Raw genomic sequence first — 12,630 nt, forward strand, 5'->3', positions numbered from 1 at the left:
AACGTGAGTGAAGAAAGCACATGACTCTGTCCTAATAGGGTGCATTCTTACAGGTTTATGAACAATCAGCATCAAACTCAACAAATGACTAAAGCTATTTTTTTTTAATTAAATACAACAAGAAAGACAAGGAGTATATTGATGGTCAGATCAGAAGTAAAGACTTGAAGGATGTGAGGAGATATCCATGAAATACATGGGCAATATGTTCCAGCCAGAGAGAGTCATCCATAACAAGACCCTGAATCTGGGTGATGCCTGTCATGTTGGTCAGAAAGCGAGAATGCCTGTGTAGCTGGGGCAGAGCAAACCACAGGGAGGAAACTAGTGAAACCACTAGGAAACTAGAGAAAACTAGAAACCTAGTCTGAAAGGCATAAGGAGGAGTCAGATGGAGAACTAGGCTGGAGACAAATATCATTGAATCACAAAGATCATTAGAGTTTAGTCTTACGTGGAATAGGGTTCCCTGTTTCAGGGGTTTAAGCAGAGAAATAACATGGCCTGACCCATGTTGTCATAGCCCAACTCTGGCTCATGTGCTGAGTATAAGCTGTTGGAAAAGTAAAGAATAAAAAAGTAAAGATGCCTTAAAAGGCTGGACAAGGAATTTCTGTAGTTTAAACATTGAATAGCACATCTTCTCGGTCGTCATAATCAAGCCATCTGTGCTTGTTCTGCATAGAAATTGGAAGGAAAATCTAGAAGTACACAGTGATTTCTTTTGACAGCTTTAGAGAGGTATAATTTACATGCCATAAAATTCATTCTTGTTAAGTGTAGAATGCAACCATGTTAATATATTTACAAATTTCTACAGCCATCACCACAAGTCTAGTTTCAGAACATTTTCATCACCTTATTCCCACCATTACTTCCAAGCAACCATTAATATGGTTTCTGTGTCTTTTCTGAACATTTCATGAAAACAGAATTATACAGTATATAGCCTTTTACATGTGACTTCTTTCACTCAGCATCTTTCTGTGGCTTATCACATTTTAACAGGCATCAGTACTAGATTCTTTATTATTTTATTGGTGATTTTTTTACGTTGCAAATCTCATTCCTCTCCACTCTCCAACACTGCACATATATGCATGTTTCATAGCCTCCTTTTTTTTTTTTTTTTTTTTTTAGCTAGTAGCAGTACTATCTCTAATGCTATTTTAGCAATTCTACTTTGGGAAAATCTTATAAAATTTCTAGCTTCTCCCTAACTTTCATACCACCAATAGTTTTGTACAGATAATTGATGTACCTAAAGACTCCTTTTGAGAGTCACCTTGCAATGTTAACTCCTCAAGCCCTTCTTGTATACAGTGGTCCCTCTGTATTCCAAGTTCCCACATTTGTGTGTTCAACCAGTCACAGATTGAAAATATTAGGGAAGAAATTTCTTGAACATTCCAAAAACCAGAAGTTGAATTTGCTCCATACTTGCAACTATTTGCATAGCATTTGCAACTTATTTACAATGAATTTTATAGTGTTTGTATGGTATTAGGTATTATAAGTAATCTAGAGATGATTTAAAGTATACATGAGGATGTGCGTAGGTTATACGCAAATACTATGTCATATGAGTGACTAGAATGACTATGTCATTATACATCCTGTGTCCTGGGGGACTGGGAACCAACCTCTGGGGATATGGAGGGATGACTGTGAAACACATACACATGAAATATATACACATATATCTATACCACGCATATACAACTGAAAAATGTCTCTCTGTTAAAAAAGAAGACTATTGACTATTGCTGTTTTGATGGGTATTAGATATAGTGGATTCTGGTGTCTATGTTTCCTTGATATGCATTCAAAATGTTTGTGTAAGTCACCCATGAAATTCTGTCTGTTCATTTTATATATTATTCAAATATGCTTTGTGATTTGGGACTATAAATTTTGGCTACAAATAAAATAAGACTATTTCTCTTTGATGTAAGAAAAAACTTAAAAATATTTTCTCGAAGAAAAGTACTGAACCATATACAATCCCAGCTACCAAGTGGCTTTATGAAGTGTGCTTTGGCTTTCAGAAGAATGATGAAAAGTAATGTGACTGATTTGAAAGTTTTAACTGTAACGCATCTTTGTTTTTTTAGCATCTGTGGAATCCAACATCTGGAACGGATAGGAAAGAAGCTGAATCTCTTTGACTCCCTTTATTTCTGCATCGTGACATTTTCTACAGTGGGCTTTGGGGATGTGACTCCAGAAACGTGGTCGTCCAAGCTTTTTGTGGTTGCCATGATCTGTGTTGCTCTTGTGGTTCTCCCTATCCAGGTAAATACCACCATGTTAAATTTTATAGAAATGTGCAAAGTCTTATGAAATCAAATCTTCCACATTTAATCAAAAATGCAGGGTGACTTATTAACTATATTAACACATGCTCGTATACCATCTAGTCAATTATTGAAATTGTCTCCAAAATGCCTTTTTAAATTGTATTAGAAACATGAGGTTTTTTTTTCCCTTCTAGTCTTAATTGGTAGCTCACATTTCATTTCAGTTTTTTCAAGATGCTTTCTTTTACATATAGAGTATTTAGATTAATTATCGGATTGTAGGATAGTATAGTTTTCAATTATAGCATGTGTGTACAAGACAATAAACTTACGAAACATTGATTTCTTTTGATTCTTGAAACTACAACTAAAAGCCGTATGTTGTCATGAATAAAAATTGATTGACTATGTTGGTCAACTAAAACAAAATCTGAAGATGGTACATAGCTAACATGTAGCATTTTGGAGAATGGATAAGGAAGCAAAGGCACAGAGATATAAATGAGACTGAAGGCACTTAGAGGCAATCTTCAACTTTTTCCTGTAATGAATTCTGGCTGTCCATGAGTGGGCAGGTCATAAACAGGATGTGGCCAACACAAATCAAAATGTACATTATATTATACAACCATTTGACAAAGTTATTGAAATATCCTTTCCATAGGTGTAAAAATGATCTTTCCACTCCTATCCAATCATGCACGCCATCTTCAGTGACACCCCTCCCACATACCCTCATCATCCCTTTAATAACAGCTACTTCCTTGGTGGCTCAGTGGTAAAGAATCAGCCTGCCAATGCAGGAGACATGAGTTCAGTCCCTGAGTCTGGAAGATCCCCTGGGGAAGATGATGGCAACTCACTCCAATATTCTTGCTTGGAAAATTCCGTGGACAGAGAAGCCTGGCAGGCTACAGTCCATGGGGTTGCAAAGAGTCAGACACGACTGAGCTTGCATGCATGCACTATAACTTGCATGCCCTGTGTGTGTGGTAAGGTTATCTCCCCTTGCAGGCGATGTGGGCTGAAGTTGACAGAAGAATGTGAGAGAAAAACATGAGACTTTTCTCTTTAACCAGGTGCATGACATATATGGCTGCATACTCTACTGGACAGAAAGCAGAAGTGCAAACCTCTTAGTGCCCTGTTATGATACAATAGGAAAACCTCATTATTGTTTCCTGAGAAACATGAAGGCCCTGGGAGGGATTAGCAAGTCGGGAATTATCCTATTAAGAGTCTTGTTGAGGGGAACACTGATCATTTCAATCTCAAAGAGTTTCATCTAAGAAATTGAGTTATACCCAGTAGACAATAGATGGATTGCACTGATTGTTATTTTCATGTCCATTTCTTTTCATTCACATGTGGAAAATGTGTTACAGTTTGAACAGCTGGCCTATTTGTGGATGGAGAGACAAAAGTCAGGTGGAAACTATAGTCGACACAGAGCTCAAACTGAAAAGCACGTTGTTCTGTGTGTCAGCTCACTGAAGATTGATTTACTCATGGACTTTTTAAATGAATTCTATGCACATCCAAGACTCCAGGTAACTTTAAACAGATTATACCTACTAATATTGGCAAAAATCAATTAATGATAGTACAGCCTGTGTTCTGGAGGATTTTTATTTATGTGCTCAAATTTAGAGAAAATGAAGAACTACAAATATAACCTGGAACATAGAAAAAAATGCTGGAGGAATACACAATATGTTAAGTTTCCTTCTGTATCTATAACGAAAGACAGATGGAATTATATTACTGCTACAAAGAAAGGTTTTCTCTGAATTAAAATGATTGCTTTTTTCTCCTTTTGGTAGTGAATAAATGATATTTTTATGAAACAGTGAAACTTAACATATAATAAAACAATAAAAGAATCATTTCAATATCATCTGCTCACTTGAATTTTCAGAATTTTATCAAGTGTTACTGATGGAAATTTGGAAGTCTGAAAGTTCCATTCTTCCCTTTGATTCCTGGAGTGAAACTTGGTCTTATTTATAGTAGCAATAAATGACCAAAATTTGGGCAATATGTAATTGAGATCATGAATTCAGAAAAATCTCTTCTGTCTATGCAGACACTTCCACTTGCCATGGTTCTGGGCCAGTGTAGACTTACGTCACCGCCTTTGCTGCTCAATGCACTTAGTCTAGTCCAGACAGCAAAGAACTATTTGAATTTTCTGTATTTTCCCAATAAACTTCCGTGAAGAAATTGGAGAATCCAGAAGTCAAGACAGTACAGAGTACTTCTAATTATCTCTCTCTTAAATAATTTAGAGAAATTTTAACATATTGCTTTTTTTGGATTAAAAATCTAACTTATAAGAGAAACTTGTATAATATATTCTTTTGTTTTTACATACATTATTTTGAATTTTTGGAGTAACTCCATATTTAACTTTTTTTTTAATTACTCCTATTAAATAATTTCAGATGCTTATTATGACCCACAAAGAAAATCTATCTGGGAGAAAATTTAATCCACCCAAAATTTGATCCCTAGTAATTAATTTTACCTAATATCAATAGGGAGAAATCTTAAAACTCCAAAAGTTCCCACTAGATACAGAGTGGTAAAATGGTGGACGTTTGCCAGAGAATTTGAATTCTTATAGATAAATTGCTTTATACCATTTTATCACTGAGAATAATTTTGCATTTTCTCCAAACAACCATTGTTTTAAAATATTTTGATCACAAACTTTCAAATTTAATTTACTTTGTCAGTATTACCAATATTTTTGTGAATCCTTTTCCATTCAGATACTCATCAGAATATTTTCAATTTTATCAACTCATAATAATGTTACCAAATGATATAAACTATCACCGCAGCTTTTTATTCTAAAAGTAACAAGATTGAAGTATGACTTGATCCTTAGCAGTTCTGGCTGTTAGCAGTTTATTTTTTAGAATCATTCTGAAATCCTAAGGAGGTTCTCTGATGGCTCAGACTGTAAAAAACCTGCCTGCAATGCAGGAGACTTGGGTTCGATCCCTTGGTCAGGAAGATCCCCCAGAGAAGGGAATGGCAACTTGCTTCAGCATTCTTGCCTGGAGAATTCCATGGACAAAGGAGCGTGGCGGTCTACAGTCTATGGCGTCAAAGAGTCGGACACGACTGAGTGACTAACGCTTTCACACCCTGAAGTCAAAATTGAAAATTTCATAGGCTGAAATGTGTGCTGAGTGTAAGCACTGATTTATCTTCTCTTCTTGATGCTAAGTAAATTGAAAAAAGTCAGGATGAACATGCTGCTGATTTATGAGATTTTTGTATGTTTGTCTGTTATGTTTATTACCATCTCATGTTATTTAACATATGCCCCAGTTTTAAATGCAAACTTTTATTTATTAGTAAGAGTTCATTTCTCTTTTATCATATTTCAAAATGTTCATAGATATTCTATTTACCTATCTAGTATAAAACAAAGCATTATTGTTTCTATCCCATTGCCCACTTTGTTTTGAGTAGGATTATTATGTGGTGATTTTGTGTCCTACTGAAATGGATGTGCAGGTCCGAAGGATCCTCCAGATTCCCATGTGGTCACAAAGAGTTATCTACCTTCAAGGTTCGGCCCTTAAAGACCAGGATCTGTTGAGAGCAAAGTAAGTATGTCCACTTCCCATCTTGTAGTGTTATAATATCTTTCCTCTCCTCCAAATTTTAGCAGTTTCAGTACCGCAAGATGTGTTTTTGAATACAAACTTTTGCTTTAGTACCATTGCTGGTCAAATGGGAAGATTAAAAATATAAAATCAGCTTATTTGCTCCTCTTTCTCAGTGCAAGGTTGTTCATCAGACCATGTCCACACAACACATTGAGAAGTGTGGTGGGGTGGTATCATCTCAGGGTGTGGGGAGATGAACTGAGTTATCCAGATTCAGCGAGAGTAGTCTCCAAATCCTTGGATACTGTTTTTATTCGACAAATAAAAATCTTGGGCTAAACACTATGTGAGATGCCAAAGCAGTGTGAGTGAGGGTTTAGATTTTAAGGAGTTTGTATTATATACTGGGCAGATAACACTTGTGTTCCCTGGTGTCTGAGATGAAAGCGTTCTTGGGGACTGGAGAAATCAGGAGGGTGACAGAGGTCTTAGTTGCTGTCTTCTTCTTGTGCAGGTGCCTGTCCCCTTGTATTAAAGATGCCATAGTCTTATAGCTTTGTCACAGTCTTGGGGGGGTCACTGCAGCGTGGGAGCAGAGTGAGAGTGTGTTGGTTAGACTGCAGACTCCAGGAATCAGGGCCTCTGCAAAACACCCTCCATAGTTTCAGAAGCCAGAAGAGATCCTTAGTGGAGGTGGCTTCACTCAATGTTTTCTCTTGTTTTGTAGCTTTTAAATATATCTTCGTGTTTATCTTTGAGTTGTCCTACAGACTCTGTTAGGTTTAAAAGTCTCTTCCTTGAATTTCATAGCATAAGTGGTTTTTTTTTTTCTTTGTTGTTGTTTTGATTCTTTCCAGATGGCTTGAGTATGTGTGTTGGTGCATGTTCTCCATATGTTTGCGTATGTTCTGTTTCTTTATACATGTCCTCTGCATGCTTGTGTTTGTGTGTGTATGGGTTTGTGTGTGTGTGTGTATGTGTGTGTGGATGATGGAAAAGAACAGAAAAAAATTCTCAAACTTCTTTCTGCTGCTTATTCCTGCAAAAGTTGACTAGATAGCTCATAACAGGAACTCTAACATTATGTTAGATTTATATATAATAGGTCAGTTTAGCTGAGAATTTTGTCAATGATTTAACAATTTGTGAAACAAAAAAAGTTAGTAGAAACTACCAGGATATAATGAATTGTACATAATTGGAAAATTAAGCCTCTTTGAGAATATATCAGCATCTGTAGTGGATTGCATACTTCATATATATTGTCACTATACACATGACAGTTCTAGAATAAGTCATAGTCTCCCAGTACCTCGAGTAAAACACAGCATTAGGTGTTTGCTAACAATCTACTATCTATACTCATTATTCAGGAACTGTAAAGAAATAGTTGCTTAAACAGTAATATAATTTGGATCTTTATATTCATCTGTATAGATAATAAATATGCTTAATTTATAGTAATGAGTTAAGTTCTTCATATGAGAAGAATGAGTAATGCCCATTTTGTGTTCAATATGAATTTCTGTGATAAATGAAGCCTTTTGACTACCTAATCAATTAATCTAAGCTATTAGGATTAGCTATTGGCATCTCAGCTAGATAATACCTAGGATTAATGCGCTTCTCAGGTAGCATAGTGGTGAAGAATCTACTTACGAATGCAGGAGACACAGGAGTCATGGGTTCAATTCCTGGGTTGGGAAGATCCCCTGGAGTAGGAAACAGCAAGCCATTCCAGTATTCTTGCCTGGAAATATCCCATAGACAGAGGAGCCTGGTGGACTACAGTCCATAGAGTCTCAAAGAGTTATATATGACTGCATGACTGAGCCAGGATTAACACAACTCCATTTAGTATTAATAATATTAGTGATTGTTTCTTAGCCCAATCAGTCACATTTACAAGAAATATTCCTCCATAGGTATGAAAAAGGAGAGTGTGGATAAGTGAGAAGTAGCAGGCTGGTAATTCTCAGAAAATTGATTTAAGAAAGATGGTACCATTTTTATGTTCATTTCTTATCCTATGTCATGTAGAAATTTGGGATTTAATGTTAGCTAACACATTCTTCAGCACAATTCCCACGCAAGACAAGGAGTAAAATTCTCCAAACCATTTCCAAAGGTCAGTTGCATGAATTTGAGTTGCTTTGTTGAAGATGATGTATAAAAAATGGTATACAATTGTCTTAATAACCATGACAACTTCACACTTTTCCAAAACTGTTTGATTTGGTCTAATTCCATAGACTCGTATCATTTTTATCCATAGAAAATACATTGGAGGAAAAAATTTGTTCTACTGTAATGAACCAGAAAGGCAAATAGTTCCTCATTTTAAAAATACACAATGTTATGTTTTTAGAACATTGCTTACCAAGCACTGAAGCATTCTTATGGTTTATTATTACGTATAAGAAATATAGAACTTTAGTGTGAAGGAAAGGGATTTGGAACAAGATGATGATTCATCTCTAGGAAATATAAATGTGCAGTAGAGTTTGGCTTAGGAATACTAAGCGGCTTTGTATCCTCTCTCTTAATTTTATTGATGCATTGCAGTCAAAAAGTAATCCATCTAAAACTTATAGAAGTGTGTGTGTATATATATATATATATATATATATATATATGAAAAAATATATATAATGATAAAAGAAAAAATAAAATTTGACTTTTTTTAACTTCTGTCATTATGAATTGCTGTGTTATACAGTCAAGTCAACAATTATTTTGTTTATAATCATGATCTGCCAGAAATCCTACTTTCATTTAAGCTTAAGGATGTTCATAGTTTATGTGTACTTTGTATGCCCTGGACTGAGTGTTGGAATTCTGTTTTTCAGATGGCACATAGATATGTCAATGTGTGATTATTTTCCTTTTCTGTCTGCATTTAGGATGGATGATGCTGAGGCCTGTTTTATTCTGAGCAGCCGTTGTGAAGTGGACAGGACGTCATCTGTAAGTTTCTAAAATCTCTTTTAGTAAATTGTTCTTTTTGCCTTACGAGATTTTATTATTTTTTTGTAGTCTGCCACTATTAAATATGGATGGCCTTAAAATTTTACTAAAGAGAAGTAAATATCTTTAATATATCTTGCCAAAAAATAAGAATAGTTGCATCAATTATATCAACAAAAATATTCTTGAAGTACTTTCTACTACTAATCTCTGGATTTTCTGTTGATCAAAATGAAATAAGTCCTATATAAACAGAACTAGATCATTTTTAATTAAATATATTCTATGCTATGTGATTTTGTTATAATGATCTCAGTTTCCTCCACTTAAAAGTGAGGCATATGGATCAGGCAGTCTGCAAAATATCAGTTGGAGCATTTCTAAAAAAGTATGCATTTGTGAAAATCCTATTCAGGATATGTAGGGTGGGAATTGAGAAGCCATGTATTTTTAAAAGCTCACCAGGTGATTTTGATGCACCTCCCAGTTTGGTAGTCTCTGGCTTATATGATTTCCATGATACATTTGTGGTCTAAAATTCAATAAACTAATAATCAAACTTTGTAATGTACCAACTTATAGCTTTTTTTCTGTAAATGCATTTTAATTTCCCTACTTAAAAAAAAAAATGCTTTACTCCTTTATGTTGAGGATGTCCTATTAACTCCTGTGTTTTAAACTAGTGAGTCCATCTGTAGTCATATCTGTGGTACACAGACAGATGAGAAACATGGTGCCTTCTGCAGTGACTGGGGAAAAGTCAAAACATGCATGGGTCTTTGGGGGACATGATTTGCACTTTTCTGGACCATCTAATAGGTGTGATCTGTTACATTTCTTTAGGACTACAGGTCCTGAATGTGGTAGGCTTTGCATTGTCCTCACTCTAATTTACTTAAACGTTTTATTCCTTTTTAAACTAACTTGTGTGCATTTGTGCTAAGTCACTTCAATCATATCTGATTCTTTGTAATCCCATGGATGGTAGCCCGCCAGGCTCCTCTCTCCATGGGATTCTCCAGGCAAGAATATTGGAGTGAGTTGCCATGCCCTCCTCCAGGGGATCTTCCAGACCCAAGGAACAAACCCACATCTCTTATGTCTCCTGCATTGGCAGGTGGGTTCTTTACCACTAAAGAACCCAGGGAGGCCTTTAAACTAACTTAGTCAACCTTTATTGGAAAAGGAACTTTTATGAACTGAATTGTGAGCCATGAAAACTCGTATGTTGAAGACCAAACCACAGGGACCTCATAACGTGAATTTCAGTTCAATTCAGTTGCTCGTTGTGTCCAGCTCTTTGTGACCCCATGAACTGCAGCATGCCAGGCCTCCCTGTCCACCACCAACTCCCGGAGTCCACACAAATTCATGTCCATTGAGTGGGTGATGCCATCCAACCATCTCATCCTCTGATGTCCCCTTCTCCTCCTGCTCTCAAACTTTCCCAGTATCGGGGTCTTTTCAAATGAGTCAACCCTTTGCATCAGGTGGCCAAAGAATTGGAGTTTCAGCTTCAACATCAGTCCTTCAAAGAACACCCAGAACTGATCTCCCTTAGGATGGACTGGTTGGATCTTCTTGCAGTCCAAGGGACTCTCAAGAGTGTTCTCCAACACCACAGTTCAAAAGCATCAATACTTTGGCGATCAGCTTTTTTTATAGTCCAACTTTCACATTCTTATATGACTACTGGAAAAACCACAGCCTTAACTAGACAGACTTTGTTGACAAAGTAATGTCTCTGCTTTTGAATACGCTGTCTAGGTTGGTCATAACTGTCCTTCCAAGGAGTAAGTGTCTTTTAATTCCATGGCTGCAATCACCATCTGCAGTGATTTTGGAGCCCCCAAAAATAAAGTCGCACAAAGTTTTCACTGTTTCCCCATCTATTTGCCATGATGGGACTGGATGCCATGATCTTAGTTTTCTGAATGTTGAACTTTAAACCAACCTTTTCACTCTCCTCTTTCACTTTCATCAAGAGGCTTTTTAGTTCCTCTTCACTTTCTGCCATAAAGGTGGTGTCATCTGCATATCTGAGGTTATTGATATTTCTCACAGCAGTCTTGATTCCAGATTGTGCTTCATCCAGCCCAGCATTTTTCATGATGTATTCTGCAGTCAGTTAAATAAGCAGGGTGACAATATACAGCCTTGACATACTCCTTTTCCTATTTGGAACCAGTCTGTTGTTCCATGTCCAGTTCTAACTGTTACTTCCTGGTCTGCATACAGGTTTCTTAAGAGGCAGGTCAGGTGGTCTGGTATTCCCATCTCTTTCAGAATTTTCCACAGTTTATTGTGATCCACACAGTCAAAGGCTTTGGCATAGTCAATAAAGCAGAAATATATGTTTTTTAGGAACTCTCTTGCTTTTTCGATGATCCATCAGATGTTGGCAATTTGATCTCTGGTTCCTCTGCCTTTTCTAAATCCAGCTTGAACATCTGGAATTTACAGATCATGTATTACTGAAACCTGGATTCAGAATTGTGAATATGAGATGAGTGCAATTATGCAGTAGTTTGAGCATTCTTTGGCCTTGCCATTCTTTGGGATTGGAATGAAAACTGACCTTTTCCAGTCCAGTGGCCACTGCTGAGTTTTCCAAACTTGCTGGCATATTGAGCGCAGCACTTTCACAGCATCATCTTTCAGGATTTGAAATAGCTCAACTGGAATTCCATCACCTACACTAACTTTGTTCATAGTGATGCTTTCTAAAGCCTACTTGACCTCACATTCCAGGATGTCTGGCTCTAGGTGAGTGATCACACCATCTTGATTATCTGGTTGGTGAAAATCTTTTTTGTACAGTTCTTCTGTGTATTCTTGCCACCACTTCTGAATATCTTCTGCTTCTGTTAGGTCCATAATATTTCTGGCCTTTATTAAACCCATCTTTTCATGAAATGTTCCCATGGTATCTCTAATTTTCTTGAAGAGATCTCTAGTCTTTCCTATTCTATTGTTTTTTTTCTATTTCTTAGCGTTGATCACTGAGGAAGGCCTTCTTATCTCTCCTTGCTATCCTTTGGAACTCTGCATTTAAATGAGTATATCTTTCTTTTTCTCCTTTGCCTTTGCTTCTCTTCTTTTCTTAGCTATTTGTAAGGCCTCCTCAGGCAGCCACTTTGCTTTTTTGCATTTCTTTTTCTTGGAGATGGTTTTGATCCCTGTCTTCTGTACAGTGTCACAAACCTCTGTCCATAGTTGTTCAGGCACTTTGTCTATCAGATCTAGTCCCTTGAATCTATTTCTCACTTCCACTGTATAATTATAAGGGATTTGATTTAGGTCATACCTGATTGGTCTAGTGGTTTTCCCCACTTTCTTCAGCTTAATCCTGAATTGGGCAATAAGGAGTTCATGATCTGATCCACAGTCAGTTGCCAGTCTTGATTTGCTCAATGTACAGAGCTTCTCCATCTTTGGCTGCAAAGATTATAATCAATCTGATTTCGTTGTTGGCCATTTTCTACTGTCCATGTGTAGAATCTTCTCTTGTGTTGTTGGAAGATGATGTTTGCTATCACCAGTCATTTTCTTGGCAAAACTCTATTAGCCTTTGCCCTTCTTCTTTCTGTACTCTAAGGCCAAATTTGCCTTTTACTCCAGGTGCTTCTTGACTTCTTATTTTTGCATTCCAGTCCTCTATAATGAAAAGGACATCATTTTTGGGCCAAAGATGGAGAAGCTCTATACAGTTAACAAAAACAAGACCAGGAGCTGAC

The 12,630-nt window shown here is 36.6% G+C and overlaps 1 protein-coding gene across 1 annotated transcript in view; it reads left to right on the top strand.

Moving 5' to 3' along the window:
* Positions 1-12,630, top strand: part of KCNT2 (potassium sodium-activated channel subfamily T member 2) — a 436,616-nt gene that overhangs the window by 212,746 nt on the left and 211,240 nt on the right. The window contains exons 9-12 of the mRNA XM_052653896.1: positions 2,115-2,295; positions 3,686-3,850; positions 5,787-5,923; positions 8,830-8,893. Coding sequence (XP_052509856.1) covers positions 2,115-2,295; positions 3,686-3,850; positions 5,787-5,923; positions 8,830-8,893 — 547 coding nt within the window. The remainder of the gene's footprint in view (positions 1-2,114; positions 2,296-3,685; positions 3,851-5,786; positions 5,924-8,829; positions 8,894-12,630) is intronic.

This window comes from Budorcas taxicolor, chromosome 16, assembly GCF_023091745.1.
Source record: "Budorcas taxicolor isolate Tak-1 chromosome 16, Takin1.1, whole genome shotgun sequence".
NCBI classification, from domain to species: domain Eukaryota; kingdom Metazoa; phylum Chordata; class Mammalia; order Artiodactyla; family Bovidae; genus Budorcas; species Budorcas taxicolor.